The 24,208-nt window shown below is 49.9% G+C and overlaps 2 protein-coding genes, 1 long non-coding RNA gene and 1 other non-coding gene across 5 annotated transcripts; 1 reads left to right on the forward strand and 3 right to left on the reverse strand.

Annotated features, from left to right (window-relative positions):
• Positions 1 to 1,971: 1,971 nt before the first annotated feature.
• On the forward strand, positions 1,972 to 11,768 carry LOC113020116 (properdin). The gene is made up of 11 exons (XM_026163822.2): positions 1,972 to 2,158; positions 7,618 to 7,756; positions 7,886 to 8,055; positions 8,130 to 8,297; positions 8,490 to 8,699; positions 8,784 to 8,951; positions 9,349 to 9,540; positions 9,683 to 9,856; positions 9,935 to 10,129; positions 10,370 to 10,481; positions 11,359 to 11,768. The coding sequence occupies exons 1-11, from the start codon at positions 2,098 to 2,100 to the stop codon at positions 11,486 to 11,488; spliced, it is 1,719 nt and encodes a 572-aa protein (XP_026019607.2). The 5' UTR covers positions 1,972 to 2,097; the 3' UTR covers positions 11,489 to 11,768.
• Positions 3,545 to 8,250, reverse strand: LOC145428203 (uncharacterized). Its single transcript, XR_013908429.1, has 2 exons — positions 8,110 to 8,250; positions 3,545 to 3,755 (listed from the first exon to the last, which is right to left on the reverse strand). It is a non-coding gene; the product is annotated as an uncharacterized LOC145428203 (long non-coding RNA).
• Positions 11,769 to 15,315: 3,547 nt separating the features above from the next.
• LOC113020117 (uncharacterized) lies at positions 15,316 to 23,240 on the reverse strand. 2 transcript variants are annotated; one of them, XM_026163823.2, is made up of 10 exons: positions 20,907 to 23,240; positions 19,803 to 19,864; positions 19,037 to 19,141; positions 18,620 to 18,757; positions 18,192 to 18,331; positions 17,950 to 18,118; positions 17,743 to 17,871; positions 16,738 to 16,873; positions 15,943 to 16,101; positions 15,316 to 15,592 (listed from the first exon to the last, which is right to left on the reverse strand). In XM_026163823.2, the coding sequence occupies exons 1-9, from the start codon at positions 22,595 to 22,597 to the stop codon at positions 15,963 to 15,965; spliced, it is 2,709 nt and encodes a 902-aa protein (XP_026019608.2). In that variant the 5' UTR covers positions 22,598 to 23,240; the 3' UTR covers positions 15,316 to 15,592; positions 15,943 to 15,962. The 2 variants fall into 2 exon arrangements, with proteins under 2 accessions (XP_026019608.2, XP_026019609.2); XM_026163824.2 differs by lacking the exon at positions 19,037 to 19,141.
• Positions 23,241 to 23,411: 171 nt separating this feature from the next.
• Positions 23,412 to 23,493, reverse strand: trnas-uga (transfer RNA serine (anticodon UGA)). Its single transcript has one exon. It is a non-coding gene; the product is annotated as a tRNA-Ser (tRNA).
• Positions 23,494 to 24,208: the final 715 nt, after the last annotated feature.

Here is a 24,208-nt window from a genome sequence, read left to right on the forward strand (position 1 = left end):
TTTTGTCATATGTGCCGATATTAAACCCAAGGTACTAACTAGCTAACTGACTGGATTCCCATTAACCTTATAACTGCTGTTGTGTGTGTGTGTGTGTGTGTGTGTGTGTACAGAGACAGTCAGGTTCATAATGGATATGAGGAAGTTTTTTCAAAAAAAGGAGCCACGTCAGGTAAAAGTGTAAAAACAAATCATCCGTCAATAAAGATTAATGTTGGATCAGTTTCAATATTTATATCTTTTATTAGATGTTCATGTGGTTTGGTTATTTGCCTTTTGGTTGAAAGTACACTGAGAGGACTCTTTGTTGGTGATCTTAATAGTATTTTTTAATCTAATTGAATCCAATCTATTTGTGTATGATTGTCAGTCCAAAGAGGGAACGTGAGGAGAAAGTACAAGGTCAGGAAGAACCAGGTGAGGACACAGACAGGGAGCAGTGACAGGCAGAAACTGTTAAACTGCTTGAGAGAGTTGATCACCAACAAGTGAGAGACAGATTTGCCAACCTCAAGGTGAGGCCACATAGGTTAAAATAAAAGGAAAACTCTATAGAGCCATAGTAGCAATAAGATCTTTTTTTGGTGTACCACAGGCAAAGTTGCCTCCATTTTTATAATTTTTCTAATCAATATTTTGTACATTTCAAGGACTCTGTTTTTGGAGTGTATTTTTATATATTTTAAAATGGTAACTGGCCTGTATCTGTATAGCGCTTTACACAACCAGTCATCCACCCATTCACACACTGGTGCTGGACACTGGCGTCACCGGGCCCTCTGACCACCACATTCACAAATGTGAATCTCTGTCCAAAAAATCCACTCAGTTTACTTCTTACTCACTATGAGCATCATTCATTATTCTCCCCAGTAATTAAGGTTAGAATATGTACCAACATAAGCATCAATAACAGTAAATAATAAATATTGAATGTTTCTGAGCAGCACACAGGACTGATACTACACGGTATGCTTAGGTGCACACAGGTGTGCGTGAGCACGGTACTATTCAAAAGGTTTCTCCACCTAAGTGTGTAATAGTAGGTGTGGGGAGCCCCGCCCCCGAGGTTAGAAGCAGGTATGGAGGCGATCCAGGGCCCAGGCATCTAGAGGCCCCTCAGAGACGAGAGCCCAAAAAGGACCACCCGAGGTCCCCATGATTTCCACAACATGTATTTTTTCATGTAGTAACTTTATGTGTGTGGGCTGCAGCGCCTCACTGTGGAACGATGAAAGAACTGCAGTTACTGTTTCACAGCACTGTAGAAGTCGACTGTATTTTAACGCCAGTTATTCAGCCTTTTATCTGAGTGACAAAAAGAAAGTTAAATGATCCCATCTGACTGTTTTCAAAGAGCAATAACACCGACGATGAACAAAGTACTTCATCAGCACCACTAATGTTTCTGGTGCTTGCTCTCATTTCAAATGTCAGTTTCTTTGTTGCAGATGTTTGTTGGATGAAATCAGCTCAGATCTGCTGCGCTGCTCTGGCTGAGTGTGAACCACTGCTTTCACACAGGGAGTCGGTCCTCCCCTCACGACCTCTGACCCGGCTGGTGTTTACATCAAAGACACACATTTGTGTGTCTGTGTGCTGCAGTCGTGGACATTTGAAATACATTTGATATACTATAAAATTCTATAGATCACTTTTATCTACATTTTTATACATAAATTTGGCTTCACTGAACAGGTTTGAAAGGTCTGTTGAGGGTTTTAGGTTTTCAGTGACCAACACCAACATGGGTGGGGGTGGGTGGTGTGGGTGGTGTCATCAGATAAGCAGTTGCCTCATGTCAAGTTTCTTTTTTAGGTTGGTGAAGAGAAAATCTGTATTTACTCACGCACACATGCACACGTTTTTGTCCTTTGCGAGGACGTTACACTGACTTTTGACTGACATCTTGAAGACCCTGAAACACTTGAGTACCCATTAACCAGCGCTGATGTCACCGCCTGCAGCTGTGACAGTTCATCGTACGGCGCCCTGCAGTTCCAGTCAGAGGAGGGTCAGAGGGAGGACCCGAGCTGGAAGCAGTCACATGGGCACAGTTAGAGTTAAGTGTCACTTCTGTGCTGCAGAAGAAGGACGATGGAGGGTCTGAGGGGTCTGCTGGTTCTGGTTCTGGTGCTGCTCTCTGTGCCGCGTTCAGGTGAGTCCAGATGTGGAGGAGTCTGCGTCACTCTGTGATGCTTTTGTATCATTTTAACTGACAGTGAATCATATTTGACAACATGGAGGTGATAATGGTAATAATATTAATACATTTTATTTAGAAGCGCCTTTAAAGATCCTCAAGGTTTCCTCACATTAGTGTAACAAAATAAAAACAACTATGGAATCACGATGAAGGGCATGACATTCTAGATGGTTTTAAGATGTGATTTAAAATTTATTGAGAGAGCTGGTGGTCTGGAGATCTGGTGGAGGTGCATCCAAAGTATGGGCTCTGAGTTTCGTGGTAGTCAGGGGAGCAGGTGGAGCAGACAGAAGGGAAGCTGAAGAAGAGCGGAGCGTACGATGGAGTGAGTATGTATGAAGATCAGGTAAATATGGAGGAACGAGGTTATGAAGCGCTTTGAAAGTGAGAAGCAGGATCTTGAAATTGACACGGAGGTGAACTGGGAGCCAGTGGAGCTGTTTAAGAACTGGTGTTATATGTTCAGTGGATCTAGTTCTGGAAATAAAGCAGCTGTGTTTTGAACCAACTGCAGTTTATGGAGGGATTTATGAGGCAGAGCACAGAGAAGAGAATTACAGTAATCTAAACGAGATGTGACGAGCGTGGCGGTACTGTTTGAGGTGAGTGAGGGACGAAGGCGGTTAATATTAGTGATATTATTTATCTGTGCTGTGAAGGACAGAGGGCTGTCGAGGATGACACCAAGACTCTTAACCTGCGCCATCACCTCACAGTAACGGGGTCCTGGGTTCATGTGCACCTGCAGGTCAAGTGATGATTCGGATTTAGGCGTCTACCTGGGAACTGGATAGACTCCCAATCCTGTGGTGCCAAAGCAGATGATGGACGAGCTACATGCACTGAATAAATCTGTTTAAGCTCACATAGCCTAGGTGGCTACTGTGGCACATCATGGGTTCCACTTTGTTATAGTCTGTGTGAACGTGGTTAATACAGACAGTAACGATATCATAGATCAGTATCGTCCCTTCTGTGTTAAGATAGAACTTTATTAATCCCTCGGGTGGGTTCCTCTGGGAAATTCGATACAATTAACGCGACTGTTGCTTACGCCTTCGTTACGTGTCAGCCAGTGTAGCGTAACCCCCCCCCCCTCCACACACACACACACACACAGTGGACGCAGCTCCTCCACAGAAGGTAGAAAAAATGAAACTGTCAGACCTGAACTCTGCCCCCTCACAAAGATTTGCGCTGCAAACAGACATGAATGACGAGTAAAGACGTTAAAGTGAGCAGCACGTGAATCGCACAACGCTGTGAGGTGCTCGTAGAGAAGCTGCGGGACTAAAAACCTGAAAGCCGTAATAACAGAATCACGTTCTTAACATTGTGTTTTATACCTTTCATCCCACATTTTTATTTTATCATAAAAACTTGAAACAATCACGACCGTGAAGCCCGTGTTCATTCACAGCAGAGTCATGGTAAAAGTTGGTGTGACAATTTCAGTGTTGTACTACAACACACGTGTGACGTTTGTTCCAGCCTGGCCACAGGACGTTCTCCTGGGTCTGGAAGCTGTCGAGAGGACTTCTTGGATCTGCTGAAAACAGAACAGGCCTGAGATGGTTTTAAGTGAAATAAACAGAAAAAACATTCAACTTTCACCAAAAACGGCCTTCAGTGCTCAGTGACTGCTCTTACTGCTTCACACTTCTACTGAATCAAGTTTTTAAGTGCAGAACTTTACTCTGTAGTGAAGTACTTTTACTCCACTACAGAGTAAAAGTACTTTAAGTGGAAGTACTTCACAAAAGGACCACAGCGGCTTGTAGCGTGACGGGTTCGGGTGTTTTCTGTGGAAAACACTCAAAGTGTAGAGTTGTTGGTTCAGGAGATCAGATCTAAATCTGTAAATAATCAACCTGAACAAACACACACACACACACACACACACACACACACACACACACACACACACACACACACACACACACTGTGTTTTAATTGTCACTTTGTCGGATTTTCATTCAGCAACAATCCTCCAGGTTAGCAGTTAGACGGACATCAATGATTCTGACTGTGAGACGAACATTAAACTGTCTTTGTGCTTCGTTTGCTTCTGTTTTTGGAAGTGAGCCTGAAAATTGTGCAACTTTCACTAGAAGCAAAAACGAACTTTCCCCTATGTCGACATCCCCCCCACACACACACACACACACACACACACACACACACACACACACACACACACACAAAGACAAACAAAGACTGATTAATCAAATAAAGCATGAAATGAAGCAGACGGCTCGAGCGGAGATGCTGCCTGCACGTGTGCACAGCAGCATGTGCAGCAGTCTCCCAGGCTTTCCTTACTAATGTTGTCTAACATTGCACTCTTCTACATCACAGGTTGGTTATTAGGAGAAAATGTATCTGATGATAAACACTGATGCTGGATTGTTTTTTTGTTATTATTATTAGTCCTTTATTTATCCAGGTAAAAGTCTCATTTCCATGAGAGCATGTACCACATAAGTATATAACATTTAAAACAAATACAGTATCCCGTACAAACATGTGAGAAATATACAATAACAGATCAGTTAATTAATCAGATTATAACTGATCTCAGAGCAGTGAAAGCAGAGCAGAAGTTAATCACGTATGTTTAAACGATCAGAAAAAGCTGCTCAGCTTGACCAGCTGCAGACACCGTTTACACCAGCACGCCAGTGAAATCATCAACCAGTCAAGCAGAGTCGTGCCTGTTTCCAACTGACGCCACAAGAGGGCAGTAAGCTAAAGGATGGCTGCAAACAGGCAGTGAGAGAAGCTTTAAGGGCCTGAGGTCGCGTTCACTTTGGCAGGGTGTGAGCACAAGCACTGCTTGCATTGCTTTCAATCTCCCTTAACCTTGATTCCAAAATGAAGCCAAAAATGAGATCTGAATAAATCACAAAACCCTTTGTTGAAGGTTTGAGGACAAAATGTCCCCGTAAACCATAAAGACCATCCATCCATCCATCCATCCATCTTCATCCGCTTTATCCGAGGCTGGGTTGCGGGGGCAGCAGCCTAAGCAGAGAGGCCCAGACCTCCCTCTCCCCAGCCACCTCCTCCAGCTTATCCGGGGGAACACCAAGGCGTTCCCAGGCCAGCCGAGAGATATAATCTCTCCAGCGTGTCCTGGGTCTGCCCCGGGGCCTCCTCCCGGTGGGACATGCCCGGAACACCTCACCCAGGAGGCAGCCAGGGGGTGTCAGATGCCCGAACCACCTCAGCTGGCTCCTTTCGATGTGGAGCAGCAGCTGCTCTACTCTGAGCCCCTCCCGGATGGCCGAACTTCTCACCCTATCTCTAAGGGAGAGGCCAGCCACCCTTCGGAGGAAGCTCATTTCTGCCGCTTGTATCCGCGATCTCTTCTTTCGGTCACTACCCACAGCTCGTGGCCATAGGTGAGGGTAGGGACGTAGATCGACCGGTAAATTGAGAGCTTCGCTTTTACACTCAGCTCCCTCTTCACCACGACGGACCGGTGCAGCGTCCGCATTACTGCAGCTGCAGCCCCAATCCGTCTGTCGATCTCCGGCTCCCTTCTCCCATCACTCGCGAACAAGACCTCGAGATACTTGAACTCCTCCACTTGGGGCAGGAACTCGTCTCTGACCCGGAGTGGGCACTCCACCCTTTTCCGGCTGAGAACCATGGCCTCAGATTTGGAGGTGCTGATCCTCATTCCCGCTGCTTCACACTCGGCTGCGAACCGTTCCAGTGCGAGCTGGAGGCCCTCACCCGATGAAGCCAACAGAACCACATCATCCGCAAAAAGCAGAGATGAGATTCTGAGGCCACCAAAGTGAAAGCCCTCCGCCACTTGGCTGCACCTAGAAATCCTGTCCATAAAAATTTTGAACAGAACCGGAGACAAAGGGCAGCTACAAAGGTAGCGATTCCTCTCCATGAATCGCTACCTTATCGTCGTGGAGGGGTTTGTGTGTCCCTGAGATCCCAGGGGCTATGTTGTCTGGGGGCTTTTGCCCCCTGGTAGGGTCTCCCATGGCAAATTGGTCCTGGGTGAGGGACCAGACAAAGAGCGATTCAGAAGACCCTTATGAAAATACCATCGAGGGAACAGTTTACCCTGCCCGGGATAGGGTTACCGGGGCCCCGCCCTGGAGCCAGGCCCGGGGAGGATGCCCGAGGGCGAGCGTCTGGTGGCCGGGCCTTGGTCCGTGGGGCCCGGCCGGGCACAGCCCAAAGAGGAGACATGGGCCCATCCTCCCGCAGGCCCACCACCCGCAGGAGGCGCCATAGGGGTCGGGTGCATTGTGTGCCAGGTGGCGGCCAGGAGCGGAGGCCCTGGCGGACTGACCCCCGGCTGCCAACACTGGCAATAGGGACATGGAATGTCACCTCTCTGGTGGGGAAGGAGCCTGAGTTAGTCCGTGAGATTGAGAAGTACCGGCTAGATATAGTCGGGCTCACCTCTACACATGGCTTGGGCTCTGGAACCAGCCTCCTGGAGAGGGGCTGGACTCTGTCCCAGTCTGGAGTTGCCCCTGGTGAGAGGCGGCGGGCTGGGGTGGGTATTCTAATATCCCCTCAGCTTGCTGCCGGTACGTTGGGGTTCTTCCCGGTGGATGAGAGGGTTTGTTCCCTGCGCCTTAGGGTCGGGGAACGGGTCCTGACTGTCATCTGCGCTTATGCGCCGAGTGGCAGTTCAGAGTACCCAGCCTTCTTAGAGTCCCTGGGGGGGGTGCTGGAGGGTGCTCCACCTGGAGACTCTGTTGTCCTGCTGGGAGACTTCAATGCTCACGTGGGTAACGACATCAAGACCTGGAGGGGCGTGATTGGGAGGAACGGCCTCCCTGATCTGAACCCGAGCGGTGTTTTGTTATTGGACTTCTGTGCAAATCACAGTTTGGCCATAACGAACACCCTGTTCGAACATAAGAGTGTCCATAAGTGCACGTGGCACCAGGATGCTCTAGGCCGTAGGTCGATGATCGATTTTGTAATCGTATCACCAGACCTGCGACCATATGTTCTGGACACTCGGGTAAAGAGAGGGGCTGAGCTGTCAACTGATCACCACCTGGTGGTGAGTTGGATCAGGTGGTGGGGGAGGACGCTGGACAGACCCGGTGCACCTAAACGCGTAGTGAGGGTGTGCTGGGAACATCTAGCAGAGGCCCCAGTCCGTAAGATCCAAATATAACTGAGTCTGAGTGACTCTTATAAGACGTAATGCTAGTGTTGGATTGTTATGTGTTCTGAATGGACACAAAGTTTCTCCTGTTTTCTCTGATTCGTGGTTGATTTTAAAATATTTAAAAAATATATTTTCTACACAATAATAATGGAGCATGAGGCAAAAATGCTCTTATAAAGATGGCTAAGAACTCAAAGGTGTGTCCGTCATTCATCTTTCCTGTCACCCTTGTGTGTGTGTGATTCTGCAGACTGTGTGAGGTGTTTCACACGCTTCGACCTGAACACAGGTGAGTGTAATGAGGAGATCGGTGAGGTGGACGAAGACGACTGCTGTCAGAACCCAAACTATGGTTACATGGAAACAGACGGACAGTGTGAGTCCTGTGGGTGAGTACACACACACACACACACACACACACACACACACACACACACACACACACACACACACACAGTAAAAACTGCTGATAACTGCTCCTCCACCAACACTGTGTTGTGTGTCTGTTGTGTTTTCAGTCTCCTCAAGTGGTCTTCTTGGTCGTCATGGTCACTGTGCAACGTGCTGTGTGGGCAGGGAGTGAGGCAGAGAAGCAGGAAGTGTTTCGGTATCGACCAGTCAGAGTGCGAGAATGCTCCACTTTCTGAAAAACTGCAGACTGAACCCTGCAATGGCGTCTGCTGCGACGGTACACACAGAAACACACAGAGACGTACACGTTGTGTTTGAATGTGCTAATTACCTGTGTGTGTGTGTGTGTAGATAAGGGGTGGAGCTCGTGGCTCGGCTGGTCTCCATGCTCAGTCACCTGTGGAGGCGTCGGAGTCAGGAAGCGAAAGCGAGAATGCTCCAGTCCTCCTCAGTGTCGCATGGCTTGCAGCGGTCCTTCAGAGGAAACAGAGAGATGTGCAGCTGAAAACACCTGTCCAGGTAACATTGATGTCATTCATGCTCTCAGGGTTCACAGGCTTATTTGTGTTGAGAGTTTTGGGGGGACAGGTGTGTTTCTGATAAAGGTCAAAGGTAAGTGGTGTGTATTACTTTTAAAGCGGTTCAGTAAAGTCTTTCCGATACTCAGTTCCCACCTGTCACCTGTCTCTCTGTCTCACCTGTGCGTTTCAGTCCACGGTGGTTGGTCCAGCTGGTTTAGCTGGTCTCATTGTTCTGCTACGTGCATCGCTAAATCAGATGGCGATGTCATCGTTCCCTCCAGGGTGCGACATCGCGCCTGCTCTAACCCCATCCCGTCAGACAACACATCGCCACCTGGCAACAGTTGCCCTGGAGACGCCTTACAGGTGCAGCACTGTAGCGAGCTTCCCAACTGTGCAGGTGAGAGAGGAACCAACTCATGATGTGATCCGAAAAAGGTCAAAATTATCAAATTATCTGAGCTCTTATTGGCTGTCTCTGCAGAGGACGGCAGCTGGGGCGCGTGGTCTCCATTCAGGCCATGCTCAGTCTCCTGTGGGGAGGGGCTGCAGCTGTCAGAAAGGAAATGTGATAGCCCCGCCCCTCGATATGGAGGCAAAGTCTGCGAAGGGCCGAGCACTCAGAGCAAGATTTGTGAGAGTCCATGTCCAGGTAACACACACACTGACAAACACCTGGAGCCTTGGACTGCAACACACTCAGTGACGTTACTGCTGAAAGCCTCCCTGCTGCGTCTGGTCCACGCTTCCTGGACGTCTGAGCAGGATCCCTGTTTGCTGATGTTGTGATGCTGTGGTTTAATGCTCCTTATCGATCTTTTAAAACACAAAAGCTGACGATGTGTAAAATGTAAATAACAACAGAAGGATTTACAAAAATCATTAACACACATTTTATTTACAACAGAAAACATTCAAAATTAGGTCATTTTCTTTTTATTAAAGTTATTTTATTAAAGTTTTACTCCGCATGCCGCCTCTCCTGGAGTTTGTACGCATGTCAGGTGACATGACAGTTAGTGTTAGCGGGATCTCTGCGTCTCTAACAGTTGACGGGTTCTGGTCTGGTTGGTCGAGTTGGGGCGAGTGTTCAGGTTCCTGCATCCCACAAGGCAGAGCCATTAGAAGGACTCGCCAGCGCGCCTGTTCTAACCCCGCCCCTTCATCCAACCCACCTGGTCAAAATTGTCAAGGTGACAGGCACCAGACAGAGAGCTGCAACCACCTGCCCTTCTGCCCAGGTACACCTGTGTGTTTCCCTACCTGTACAAGTCCTTTATGACTCCCCAGTAAATAAAAGGAGTCAGTAGCGCCCCCTGGAGTCAACACAAAGACAATAACCGGTTTTCCCAACTTTTTTTTAAAAAAAAATCTCTCCATCAGTGAATGGAAGTTGGGGGTCATGGTCGCCCTTCAGTTCCTGTCCTGTTACCTGCGGGCTGGGACTTCAGGTATCAGCCAGGAGATGTGACAGCCCCTCCCCTCAACATGGTGGTAGCCCATGTCTGGGAGAAGCACGTCAAACAAAGATCTGCTCAACCAGACGCCACTGTCCAGGTTTGGTACCTCAGCGCAGGTGAAAGGAAAAGACTGCGGCACAAGCTTCTGATTCATGTCCAACTTCTGTGTTTTCAGTGGACGGCGTGTGGTCCGAGTGGTCCCAGTGGAGTGACTGTAAGTACCCGGGCGGGCGAGACATCCGCTGTAGGAAGACTTACGGCAGCCATTCACGAGTGCGCGAGTGTCTCCATCGGGCTCATAACGGGTCCCTCTGCGAAGGTGAAAACCTGACTGAGAGACGAGTGTGCTACCACATCAAAGGCTGCAACAGTGAGTCTGTCCTCAACTTTCAACACATTATGTTGACTTTCTAAAGAAAGGCTGAATGAGCTACACCTCGTGTTTGGAAAGGCGAACGGAACCTGTTAGAGTAACATGGGAGACCGGTGTGGCCTCACTGCTGGAGCCTCTGCTGGCCAGTAGAGGAACTGCAGGTCCTGGTGGCTCACCGGCTTCGTTTTCAGGAGTTTTTGGAGGTTGCTGCTTTCTCATCACATTTTTGTGTTACAGTGAACGGCCGCTGGGAGGCCTGGACACCGTGGAGTCTCTGTGATCCACCCTGTGGCGAAAACTCGGTCCGGTCCAGGAAGAGAATCTGCAAACCTGATTACACCGGCTACAAGTCAGTTTACAGACTGGAAAACAAAGACACAGCAAACCAAATCAAATCTGTCGTGCAGTTAAAAATCCAGTCGGGAGCTAAGATTCTAACATCACAGTGAGAACCTTAAAGTCTGAAGCCTTGTTTCATAGTCGCAGCCACAGTTTAACCAGCTGTGAGCTCCAGGGCATCTTGGATGTTAGGTAATAGATGCTACCTGGGCTAATATCACCTGTGCACAGGCCGCTGTTAAAACGCAGATTTTAAAAAAGAGCAATAACAAAAAGCCAAAGCGTCACGGATGGTAGCTGGCTGTGGTTGAAGTACACGTGAGCTGGTCAGACTAACTCACTTTCACCGCTTCAGTGTTCACTCGGCTCTGTTAAAAACAGGTGAGGGCAGAAGAAGCAGGTTTACACACTTTGGTCATCTTTTGATTCCAACCGCGGTTCGACTTCACTGTGTGAAGGAAGAACATGAGATCCAAACCCAAACAATGCTCACGGCAGAACACAAAACTTACCACAAACCTTTTAAAATTTCATGACAAATATTAATGTCAGCAAAATATCCCAGAAAAAAGTTTCTGCAAAAAACTGAATGTCTCGTCTGCAGTACATTCTGCAAACTCCGCTAATCTGGAGGAATAACCTGTGATCTGCAGGCCGTCAGGCAGCAGCGCATTAAAATAGGATGATTCGAACATTTGACACGTTTTCTGCACGTTACTGTGAATAAAATACAGGTTTGCCCCTGCAGCCGTGGTCTCCGGCTTATCCGGGTTCAGGTCGTCAGTTGCTTTGAAAGTGAAATAAATCCAAGTACGACGGTTTTTTAGTGAAACTAGTGTCAAACTGCCGTTCTGCGAATACTACAACGTGTGTTTGTGTGTTTGCAGCCTTTTCCCTCCTCGTTCGTCGGAGAAAGCTTCATTTTATGGGACACCAAATGTCAACTGCGGCCCGTTGCCCGACGGCGAGCAGCAGGACCAGAGCGAGTCCTGCATCAACATCCCCGCCTGTGCCTAACCTCGTACATTACCAACAGTCCAGACGTCTGACTGCAGGCGGAGCTTGTGCTGCTGTTATTAGAATGATGTCGTAGATTACATTTGACCTGTGAAGTCAAAACTTCAGCGGCGTGTTTGTAATGATGATAGTTATTGTAATGGTTTCCAGCCTGGGGCCCAGGTGGCTGATGGGAGCAAAGACGCACACATCCAGCCACACAAATCTAACTTTTGTTGTGAAATGTTGGCTCATTCTACCTGTGCTGAAAGTTTTGGTTCATTAAATGATTTCAAGTCTATTTTGGTCATTTTGAGTCATGACGGAGGATCGAATCCTCTGATGAGCTGCAAATGGATCCAGCTCATTGATACTGTAACCACGACAACAGAGAAGGGCACTTTCATCACAGCAGACTCGAAAACACCAATAACTGCACGATCACTGATGGCAACACAGATTAATTTACTCAAACTGTTGATTCTGTTCATCTGGTGACTCCTTCAGTCTCAGCTGACTGCAGGTTTCCAACCTTATAAGCAGTAGTGACTGAAACCCGCCCACTGAATGAAGCTGGGAGGTCCGTTTATGATCAATATCCAAATTGTCATCACCTCTGATCATTTTGGGATTTCCTTACCTGGATGCCTGAGCATGCATCAGCACATCAATTCACTTTGTTTGCATCAAGGTAATAATAGGTAAGACCTCGGGGGAGGAAGCAAACACTGAAGCTGGTTCAGAGGAAGAGTCGAATGAACAGCAGCTGTTGGTGAAGCTGCTCTGCTTCTCAGATCTGTGCGAAGCAGCACTGTCAGCCTGGAGCTGAAACACAGCTGGAAGTTCTCGCTGTAATCTCGGACTTCTTTGTGCAGGAGGAGTGTTTTCAGGGCCGGACGAAGGTCCTTTAAAATATGCTTTTATAAATCCATCAGCTCTCTGCCAGAGCTTGTTTTCTCTCATCCTCCCTCTCTGAGCCCGTTTCTGTTAAAAGGGAGTTTTTCCTTCCTACTTTCACCGAGTGCTGCAATCATCCGACCGCTCGGTCTCCTAACGCTGTATCATCTCTCAGTTCTATATAAAGCACCTCGAGGGGCTGTTATGAATTAATAAAACACCGAACACACACATGTACTTTTACTTCCGTCACTTCCACAGACTTTTTACTGTGCAAAAGTCTCGAGCCTCCCTCACTTTTTCATATTTTGCAGTGATTTTTTGAACCGTGTTCATGAAATACAGAATATCAGTGAGGAAGAGTTTGAATCACACGAACGAGCTGGTGTGAGCACAGTCTCAACTCCGCTTTCTCATAGCTCATCAGTTTATCAAAGAACAGCACTGACGTGCAGCTGAAACCATGACCGCGCCTCCACCATGCGTCACAGACGGCTGCAGACTCACTGTTGGACCTCCTCGGAGCCTCATGACGCTTGAAAGGTTCAAAGGTCAGAGTTCAGCGTAACAAAAACATTGGTCTGAAAACAGTCAGGGCCAAGGACTGGACTGAAAGCCTTCAGCAGCTAAAGAAGTATTGGTCAACTTAAACAATCACCGAGTCGGCTCTTTGCAAACAGAAAGACATGAGCTGAGGCTCAAGACTTTTGCACAGCAGACTCAGGTTTTCAGGATTGCCTTTGGAATTAATAACAATAACAATAATAATAATAATAATAATGACGATGATGGATTGGATTTATAAAGCGCTTTACAATGCCACTATTCATTCACACACTGAGCCACAGCTGCAGCCACAGCTGCAGCCACAGCTGCAGCCACAGCTGCAGCCACAGCTGCCCTGGGGCAGACTGACAGAAGCCAGGCTGCGTATCATGCCATTCCTGGAACCTGTGTACAGATCAAAGAAGGAGAGCGCCTTGGTCCCGCCCACACTGTTTTATTAACAGGTGACAAGCACAGATTACTGCCCCCCACACCACAGACAAGCACACCTGCAGGTGCAGGTTCACCCCCACGTTCACCGTTTGACATCATGGAAGTGCCCGCAGGGCACTCACATCCCAGCTCCAGCGTTCCAGTCTTCCCAGTGTCTGAATGCACTCATGTCCAGTTCATCTGAACGCCAGCTTGTTCCAGTGCAGCTTGGGGAATCTGTAGTTCAGTAGTCGTCACAGTAGTCGTCCTGTTTCTTCTTCTTTTCTTATTTTTTGGTAATGACGCCCCGACAGGCAGAGCGGTGGTCGCCTCCAGGATCCCGGCCGCCGTACTGAGCGCGCCGCATCACACACCGACGCGTTACAGGCCAGATGCATGAAGGAAACACTCGCTTTGTGCTGTTCGTATTCAACTCCGATATTCAAACTGAGCTTCAAACACCGCCCGACCCCTCCACCTCACACCACACTTTTAATGGAGTCGGGTCGTTTCTGTCCGTTTCTCTGTAACTTTGAACGATTCTGTTTTGTGCGGTGGTTGGTCAGGTGTGCAAAGGTGTGCGAGTGGGCGGGGTTTGATCTCATTGGGACGTGTTATAGGTGAATGAATCACTTTCAGAGTTTCTGCCTTCAACGTCCAAGTCTGCTCATATCTGAGCGAGCTGAAGGAAGAAAACGAGCGTCCACGATCACCTGTCGCTCTCTGAAGGGTCAGCTGATTCCCCGCGGCTCGAGACCGTGGAGAAAACGCCGCTGCGGGAACTAAAGGACGGCCAAGTACCACTAGCTCAATGATAAAACCCCGAAGCTGACCTAGGCTCATACTCAGGAAATATTTCAGTGACATTCACAGCGCGCTCCTCTTCCTGGAGCTCCACACCTACATTCAGACTCCGCCTTTCCTCACCTGCAGTGCAAAAATCGTACCAAAGGTTTCAGCGTACACGAGATCGACGAACGGGGAGCGGTTTGCGAGGACTCATCTTCAGGATCGGGCCAAACTCACAAAAGTCGCTCAGTGCAAATATGAAAGTAAACAACTTTACACGACGGCGCAGCAGACGGCGGACGTCTCCGAGCCAATCAGACGAGAGCTGCTCACGCTTCAGCGGCAGCGCGAACATCACAAGGACGTCATCCTCAACCCAGAAAGGTCTCCCACATTCTTACAGATGGCAGACGTTTGAGGATCTATGGATCAGACTCCCAGCTCACAGCTGATGCTGACCGCTCTGCATGTTAGAGCCGATCAAATCTTAATGATCAATCAAGCTACGAATCAGCTGATCCGACGAATCAAAGCTGCTTAAATTTAGCTTTAAAAGGTTCAATCATACGGAGCCCCGCAGGGGACATGGGAGAAAAAAAATTAAGACGTGCTTTTGTGAGATCGCGCAAAAGTTGAATTCCAACAATGGCGGCAGCTGCTTAGTTGTAATATTCCTCTTTCTGGGTCACAAAATACACTTAAGATATTTTGAGGCGTGACTGTAGTTGTGTAAACGTCAGATACCTGCTCGGTTTACAAGACATCACATATTTGCAAAAGTGCTCCGACGTTTTCGGAGATCTGACACCCGCCATCTCGAAGCTGACGGGAGGTCGAGACCTACTACGGCCGGGAGGAACACCGCTTTCCCGGCACATCGTTCCTCGACCTCCTGGTCGGCTTCGAGCCGGCGGCCTCCGAAGAATGCGGCTAAAACTTTTGCGAGGTCCCGCAAAAGTCCGTCTTAATTTTTTTCTTCCTCCGTGTCCCCTGCGGGGCTCCGTACAATCATTCGTTTATTTCTGTGATGTTTTATTCATTTAAAGACCTTTTGGTGCATTCAGGGGACGCTCTCACACTTTGTGCTGCGCCGAGCTCTGAGCTGGGATAAATCTGTACCGCCTTCTGCTCTCGGGATCAGAGACCCTCTCGTATCGTCAGAGGACCCCAGAGGCGACCGACACTTTCTCAGCTCCTTTCTCTTTTACTGATTTTAGCTAACATCGCCGTCTGGCTGCTCAGCGATGACATCAAAAGAGAGGCGGAGTCTCCACATCCCCGGCCCCTCCCCTGTCGACTCCCCGTGAGCCGATCAGAGAGCTCAAAGGAGGGTGGATCATCTGAAACCCGCCCGGATGCGGGACTGAGCGGAGGGAGCCGATTGGCTGAAGTCTGAGAGTTCAGCTTGATTTTTGAACATCCTTCAGTGTTCGAGTCCGAGAAACAAAGAAAAGGAAAGAACTGCAGAGAGAGAAGAAGAGGAGACGCCGTCATCACTACAGTGCACACTTATCTGTGTTAGCTTAGCATCAACAGTCTAACACAAAAACCTAATCATGAATGTAATCTCATTACTTCTGTCTGTAAGGAAATCAGTTGTTTAAGGTGAAAAAATAATAAAATTCTGTGACAAACTAAAAGAAACAAACCGTCATGCTAACAGAGCATCTGCGTCCTGTTAGCAGTTATTAATAAAGCACAGTGATCATCACTGGGAACTGACACTTTCAAGTTGCTCTGAAACAGCTAAAAAATAAATAAAAATAAAAGCTTTGATCTGAGCGCGTGTCTGAAACGTGAAGATGACTCACGCCGGCTTCGGGCTCCGGTGCTACGTTTGTGACTCGACCCCCGGCTGGCCGCCGCCCTCCGTCCCCCGCACCTTCTGCTCCTTGTCCTCCTTCAGCGTGGGGCTGATCTCCTCTTCGGGGTCGTAGTAATAAAACTTCCTCAGGTAGGCGATCAGAGGCCTGAGGGGAGCCAGGACAGATGTTAGCGGCTCGCTTACACTCTCCGACATTCAGGCGCGTTTTTACAACATGGACCTCGACGCAGACACGCACCGACTGATTTTTTTAGTAACAGCAATTCAGCAGATCACAGGACGCCGCTCTGGATCGTCTCCATCACAGCGATGGCGTTAGATCACCTTCGATCCGTTACTCATACCGAGGCTCTCAGCTAGCTTTAGCTTTTTGTCATGTTCTGGTGTGCTCGCTAACAGCAGGTCACCGTGAGAGCGCATGAAACGGGCTGTAATGAGTCACAGGTGAGACTCTACCTGCAGTTACATCACATGATCAAACCAAACATGTGAAACTGACATGAAGGATCAAATAAACAAAAGCTGCACAAGGAAACTAAACCAAATGATGCTTTAAAGAGAAACCCGCCACTGGTCTCAGTCACGCTGCAGCCCTTCATGCGTTTTGTTTTGGGTCAATATGATTATTTTCAACATTGTTTTAAGTCCTCGCCCGGCGTCCTTCGAGGACCGCGGGATCTCGTGTCATGAAAAAGATCCACGGGACAGATAAACGTCAGCTTTGCGTCTCTAAGGTCAGGAGGACCGTGTCTGACGTGGGAGCGCTCAGGCGGGTACGTACGTGGGCAGCGGCAGCTCCTGGATGTGGTCGATCCGGACCAGCTGTCTGATGCAGAAGCGACAGAGATGCTGCAGAGACTTAACACTGCTGAACCTGGAGACCGGGTACAGGAGCTGGACTGGGGTCGGCGGCAGACCTGAACACACAAGGACACGAAACTCAAAATATATTAAATAAAGATTTTATATCAAGGAAAGTGAACCGGACAAAAGGCGAATCAATTCAAAGTCCAGTAATTATTATAGGAACATATTTGTGGACAGCCAGGCTTGTAACTAACGCTGATGTGTCCAGATACTTACTGAGTATACTTGTAAAATGTCCTGTCTGTGAAGGTAATGTAGATGAACTAATGTCTTCATTGGATCCTATAAACCTATCAACCCCCCCCCCCCATATATAATATAATACACGGCGCATCACTGACAGCACGAAACATGGACGCAGCTTCAGGGTTGGACAAACATCGAGGTCACACTGGCTGCGTAGTTGAGTAGTGTGGCTGTGACCCACGAGGCTCCCTGTTAGAATCTAATGACGAGCGGCTGCAGCCAAATCAAATCAAATCAAATCACTTTTTATTGTCACATCACATGTGCAGGCACACTGGTACAGCACATGCGAGTGAAATTCTTGTGTGCGAGCCCCACAAGCAACAGAGATGTGCAAACACAACAACACAAACGAGCAAAATACAAGAATGGCCAACCTGAAACTAATAAATATATGTACAATATATAATAGTGTATGCATTTCTGGATGTGTATACTAAATATTTTCCTACGTGTGTGTGTGTGTGTGTGTATACACATTTTTACAAATTAAATAGTAAAAAAATAAAATAAAATAATAATAATAATAAAATATATAAAATATACAGAGTTGAATATGTGCAAAACAAGTGGCATTTATATGCCACTTGTTTGTGGTGTTTGTGGTGCATCCGAGGCTATGTCACGCGCTTGTGCAGCCACAGATATCCTGGAGCTGATTGGATGCTGGTACCTGGGACTCGCGAGCGCAGGAAGTACAGGAACTTTCCGTTCTTGGAGTGCATGATGGCTCGCTCGATGAACTCCACCACCGAGTGACAGCGGTCCTCAAACTTTGGGTGACACCACAGGCTGAACGTCCCTGCAGGACGAGAAACCGTGAGACGGGGACGCAGGCTCACAGGCGAGGCGTGGCGCTGCACAGGTGTGTGTGCGTTACCTCTGTAGTGCTCCATGCGTGTGTGGTGTGTGATTCCCTGCGACCTGAAGCTCAGACTCAGGATGTAGCGCGGGTCTGAGCTGTCCCGCACCAGAAACGAGCCGTCCGGTTTCCCCTTCAGCTTCATCTCAGCGTCCTCCCAGTTCATCGGCCCCCAGTACCAGCCGCACTGAAAGCAGATGCACAGGTTAGCTCCGCCCACTCGCACAGCAGGCTACAAAAGCAGGCGATAGTAGCTCCACCTTCTCCAGCTCCCTGAGGCTGGTGGCGAAGTTGCCGGCATCGGGTCGACTGAGCGGGCAGCGAGGGGCGAGCCGGGGGGGCGGGTGCTGCCCGTCGGGCCGCAGGGGGACGGGTCGAGGTAAACCTCGCAGGAAGGTGTCTGAAGGAGATGGGGGGGGCATGAGTTTACATAAACAAATACAGCTACAGAACAAAGATAAAAACGAAAATCAGGACGTAAAAACAAACTGTCACAACTGATGTTTGAAGTTTAATTATTGAAAAGCAAAACAATGACAAATGTGCTCATGAGTCAAAGCGAAAAATCAACACAGTAAAAAACAGAAAATAAACCTGAACAGGAAACGCATCAGCAAATAAACACACATGCCATTAATGACGTGTGTGTGTGTGTGTGTGTGTGTGTGTGTGTGTGCGCGCGCGCTACCGTTGAGGCTCAGGCTGTGCTGGATGGTGTTGAGGGAGGGGGGCAGGGCCATCGGTCGGGGGGGCAGCGACTGCATGGAGGCCCCGGCGCTGCGCTCCATGAAGGGGCCGTGCTGCTGAGGAGGACCCCCAAAATCATCTGCAAAAAAACATTTAAAATAATAAAAGAGCCAAAAAATGCAACTTTATACGAAGTAACAATTCTAAAACAGAATAACTGCCTCTGATTGGTCCTCAGAGGACTAAAATCCTTCAATGAGACGATTAAAACAATTCCACGAAAACCCGTGAGAGCAGAAACTCACCTAAGAGTCACGGCGCACACACACACACACACACACACACACACACACACACACACACACACACACACAGAAGGAGGAAGTGCAAACAGGAAGCAGAAAGAAGGAGGAAGTACCAAGCAGACTGAGGCTCCGTCTGGGAGGGGGAGGAGGAGTGGGGGGGTGGAGAGAGTTCCCCCCCCTCCGAGAAATATCCACATCGACCAGAGAGACCGTCTCACCTGGACACAGGTGAAAGCAGAGAGAGGGAGGGGTTAGAGGAGAGAGGGAAAGATTAGTGAGCAGAGTGATCAGCTGACCTGATGAGTCATGTGATCAGACAGAAGCAGAGCTGAGAGGAGAGGGGGGCGTGTCAGGAGCAAAACAGGAAAAAAGTTTCGTTTTTCGGAATAAAACATAAATAATAATCGATGAAGAGCCGATTGGTCCCCGGGCCGCATGTTTGACACCGCGAAGCAGAGGAGTCTCTGACCCGGCCCGACTGTGACCGCGGGCAGGTCTGCACAGACCCACACCGCCCCGCCCCCAGCACCTGGCTCCACCCACACACACACACAAGTTTGGGAGGACCACAACTGTCAAATTCAGAAATAAATTAAATATTAAAAATATTTTTTAAAAACATACTTGATGTATTTAATGTGACATTTTTGGGTTGCTGATCAGAGGCAGGTCACATGAGTTTCACCTGCCCTCTGCTCACCTGGTCTCGCACATTAAAGAGCGTTTAACGTTCTCGCGGCTGCAGAGCACGCGTGAACGAGCTTATAGAGGAGTTCCTAATAAACTGGCCACTCAGAGCTGCTGAAAACAGTCACACAAACTCAGGTAAAAACATCTCACCTGTTCACCTCTCACACACTCACAGCTGTGTGGACTCACCGGTGAAAGCCGGAGTGAAGGGCACCGGAGAGAAGGCACTGTGAGGTCTGGATACCTGCAGCCTGAAGACACAAACAACACCATCAGCACCATGACCTTCATCCTGACTGCAGAGCGAGGCACGAAGGTTTTAACGCTGCAACTCGTCAACATGTTCGTATCCACGGGAGCGATCTTGAGTGAGAATCAGCAACCACCCGACTCCACTCAGAATAAACATTTCAGCTCAAAGAAAAGCTTCAGGACACTTTGATGCTTTAAAGCAGGGGTGTCGAACTCCAGGCCTCGAGGGCCGGCGTCCTGCAGGTTTAGGATCTCACCTTGGGTCAACACACCTGAATCACATGATTAGTTCATTACCAGGCCTCTGGAGAACTTTACGGCATGCTGAGGAGGTCATTTAAAGCAGCTGTGTTGGCTCAAGAACACATCTAAAACCTGCAGGACACCGGCCCTCGACGCCTGGAGTTCGTTCAGATCCAAAGTGACCCCTTCAAACACCAGCATGACACAAAAACACGCCCTACACCTGCCGACAGAGGCACAGCCGCTCGCTGTGGTCTGAGTCTGGTGGACAGCGACTGCTTTGTTTCACACTACAGTCAGTGTGACTGTGGGGGTGAAATGTCACGTGTACACCGTCACACTGACTGCAGGTGAGCAGGTTAGTTGTGTCAACACAAACTAACCTGCTGCTCGAGGAAGCATCCTGAGGAGACGGCAGTTTCACTTCCTGTGTGCCGACAGGTAAAGTCAGTGTTTATCTGGCAATAAAAACTGATCCAATCTAACACCTGGTGTCACCTGACTCTCACCTGCCCAGGTGCTTTCAGTATCCATGGTTACAACAATACAGCCCACTAATCAGTGTCACATGATCAGAGACACTTTCACTGTGAGCTGCACAGGAATACGAAACATGAAGTCTACTCGATCGGCCGCAAGAAAAATGAGACTGTCAGGAAATCCCCCGCTTCGAGGAAACAGGAAGTGAGTCGCCCCTGAACAAAAACAAGGTCACCGATTCGCTCTGATCCGTTCTGTGATGTCAGAGAAACTAAGCAGCTGATTAATCAATACTACCTGATCAGTTTGGGACCTCACCTGCCATCCTGGTCTGGGTTGCTGCAGGTGGACCCCCACACGTCCAACAGGCTGCCCCCCGACGACGTGGACGACGCTAGGGACGGCCTCTTGTCCAGCAGCCCCCCCGAGCCGCCACTCGAGCTCTTGGTTCTGAATAGCTTGCTGAGCCGGACCTTCAGTGACCCCCCCTTCCTCGACTTCCCCCGGGGCATCTTCTCCCCCTCCCTTCCTCCTGCACCCCCTTCCCCCTCCAGGACCACCAGAGGGGAGGCTGACCGACCCGCTGCCCCAGAGGCCACACCCAGTTTGGGGGTAGCGGCACGGCTCTGGGGCTGGGAGCGCGACTGGTGCTGATGCTGTGGGCGAGAGCGAGGGTCAGAGGATGGGAGGGGGTCGGGGAGCACCGCAGCAGCCTGGGACAGTGGCGGGCGGACAGGCAGGTACGGGCAGGGGGTGGCGGTGCTGCCGATGAGGGGCTGGGGGTCCACGCAGGAGGGGAGGGACACGGTGGCGCCGAGAACGGCGAGTGAGGACCGGCAGCTCTGATCTGTGCACACTCCCGCCTCCTCTGCCAGTCTGTGCACCTGCCGCATCAGCCCGCTGAGAGTCCCACTGGAGAACACAGTCCCCGCCCCCCCAGGCATCCCTGCACCCACCACCCGCTCTGTTTTCTCTGTGTCCTCCGCATCCCTGGACTCTGCCGCGAGTCCCCCCACCTCCTCTGACCCCAGACCCTCCAGGACCAGCAGGGCGTCGCTCGTCTCGCTGGGGTCCTCGCCAGGCCCGATGCCCCCGGACCCCGAGGCCAGGACGCCATGGCAGGAACAGCGAGGAAGCGAGAGCACCAGTTCCTGCCCGCCACTTCCTTCCCTCACCTCGCCCAGGTGTACTGGCCTCTGGGCCGGAGCCAGGACCGGGTCTTGACACCTGGGGGGGCAGGTCTTCCTGGGCTCCAGCAGCCCCGCCCGCAGGGCTTGGTCCAGCAGGCCCGGGGGCCACTTAGCCAGCCGGTCTGTCAGCAGGTGGTGTGTGTGGCACAGGACTGACCCGGACTCCGAGTCCAGAGCCGGGACGCCCCGCTGGGGGGCCTGGGAGCCCAGCCTCAGGACCGGGTGCCATTGCAACAGCTGCTGCGGCTGCAGGTTTTCCTGTGCAGGGGGGTTCTGGTCCTTTCCTCCCCCAGGACCAGCTGTCGCGCTGCCAGGACCCGTGCCCGGCACCGGGTCCAGCTGCTGTCTCTGTCGCTCTGCCTCCTCCTGCAGGAAGCCAGGGGGCGGCTGCTCCAGCCCGCACTCCAGGATCCGGTCTCCGGACCGCAGCAAGTTCTGGAGCACCATTAGCTGCGCTCCGTGCCCCGCAGAGCCGTGCCCACGCGGCACCGGGAAGTCCACAAAGTCTTCGGACGGAGGGGGCGACAACGGCGCCTCGGAGCCCGACGGGGCGTGCGTCAGCCCCAGCCCGCCGCTCAGCTCTCCTTTCCCGGGCAGCGGGGAGCTGTAATGCGGGGAAGCCGAGCCGAGGCCTGCCGAAGGGCCGCCAGAGTCCACATCGAACCCGCCGCCGCGGCGGCCCAGCACGGCTTTGACGGGGCCGAACCCGCCGCCCCCGGACATCAGCTCGTCGGGGTCGTCCAGCCGGTCGTACTCCGCGGCGGACACGAGCCGCATGAGCACGAAGTCCGGAGACATTTCTTGCTGCGCGTCATTCATGGCGGCGGCTAACGTTAGCTGCGCGGCTAGTCGCTCCGCTCTTACATAACAGCTGCGGGGCTAACGGCTAGCTGCTGCCGCATCTCCCGGCAGAGCTACCCGGGCCGCCGGCAGCGCACAGCCGCGGACATGTGAAGTCCGGTCCGGTTCGTGACGGCGAAGGCTCCGCTGGACGACGTCAGAACATGAAGGAACGAGAGAAACGATCCCGGTGCCGCCGCTCCGTGACGTTAGCTGTTAGCCTCCTAAAGACTCCTCATCCTCCGGTCAGACAACACGGCGGGAGGCGGGGCTGCGCACGCAGGATCGATCACCGATCATAGCTAAACGATTAACGGAGGGAACCGAACACCTGCCGGGATCTGACAGCCTCATGATGATGATGACGATTGTTGTCGTTTATTGAGGGAAAATGAAGATTTATGGAAAAAAAATAATTCGCTTTTAGTGGATCACTTTAAAATTTTAATGTTACGAACAGTAGTAAAGTTTTATTTCATTTAATTATTATGCAGTAATATACAGGTATTATTTTTAATTATTGTTTTTCAGTTGGTTGGATTTTTTTTAATGATTTCTTTTATTGTTTCTGTTTTTTATATTTCTTCTTTGAGTTTACAAAACATTATTAATATACTTATTTTACTTATCGGTGTTGTGTCTGTGTGTTTTAATCAATGACTGGTTTCTACAGTCATTGGTTTTAATTCATCCTCATACAGTTCCTTTTTTATTTTGGTGTGACGCGTACTCTCTGGGCTGTTTCCGGCTCGTGCAGCTTTTTCAGGGGAGTGTTTGAACTTTATTAAAAAGTCGCTGCGAGCAGGGTTCGAACCTGCGCGGGGAGACCCCATTGGATTTCAAGTCCAACGCCTTAACCTCTCGGCCATCGCAGCAGCCGGAGAGCAAGTGAGTTGACCGGGAAACTGAAGCTAAGAGTGACGTCAGAGGCCTCTCCAACAGTCAGTAACTTGTATGTGAAACGCAGACTGAGAGGCTGACGAGTCGACAACTGATGTCCGATGACCACGTAAAGAAAAACAAAAAGTGAATCATTGATTCTCGAGGTCTCAAAGGTGGTTCATCAGGAACAACCTACGGGCCAATCAGATCAATGGAAAACATCATCATTCCCGAAAATCCCTCTGAGGTCTGAAGGAGAAAGTCAGGTTCTCAAAGTAAGGCCCGTGGGTGGTCATCATTGTATTATTAGTGTATGGCTCATCGACAGGAGGTGGCCCTGCTGCTCTCACCTGTGCTCGTAGCAGGAACACCTGACCTGAGCTACAGCGGAGAGCAGGGAAACTCAAAGCTCAACAGGTGAGCCTCTAGAGCCCACAGGTGCTGCTTTGGCGAGCGAAACAGAAAACCTTTCCATTATTGTGCATTTCTCATTTTTCAGCTGTTTCCACAGCAACAGAGAGCTGGTTTATCATTTCCATTGTGTGTATATGCAGGACAGGGTGTCCAACATGTGGCCCGGGGTCCAGTCCGGTGCTCTGTGACAGCCAAAACCAGTTTGTTTTTTTTTAACCCTGCAGTGCAAGGACGCGCTGCAGGAAACACTGAACCATCCAGAACACATTTAGAAAGATTTAAAGGATATTCCGT

This window comes from Astatotilapia calliptera, chromosome 4, assembly GCF_964374335.1.
Source record: "Astatotilapia calliptera chromosome 4, fAstCal68.1, whole genome shotgun sequence".
Lineage (NCBI taxonomy): Eukaryota > Metazoa > Chordata > Actinopteri > Cichliformes > Cichlidae > Astatotilapia > Astatotilapia calliptera.

Bases quoted from the DNA above. Each gene is read 5' to 3' on its own strand.
- LOC113020116 (XM_026163822.2), top strand. From the start codon at position 2,098: ATGGAGGGTCTGAGGGGTCTGCTGGTTCTGGTTCTGGTGCTGCTCTCT. The intron at 8,700-8,783 runs GTGAGAGAGGAA...CTGTCTCTGCAG, and splicing joins CGAGCTTCCCAACTGTGCAG to AGGACGGCAGCTGGGGCGCG. The intron at 9,541-9,682 runs GTACACCTGTGT...TCTCTCCATCAG, and splicing joins CCACCTGCCCTTCTGCCCAG to TGAATGGAAGTTGGGGGTCA.
- LOC113020117 (XM_026163823.2), bottom strand. From the start codon at position 22,597: ATGAATGACGCGCAGCAAGAAATGTCTCCGGACTTCGTGCTCATGCGG. The intron at 19,865-20,906 runs GTGAGGTCCCAA...TTGTGTCTTCAG, and splicing joins AACCCAGACCAGGATGGCAG to GCTGCAGGTATCCAGACCTC. The intron at 17,872-17,949 runs GTAACGCACACA...CTCGTCCTGCAG, and splicing joins ACGCATGGAGCACTACAGAG to GGACGTTCAGCCTGTGGTGT.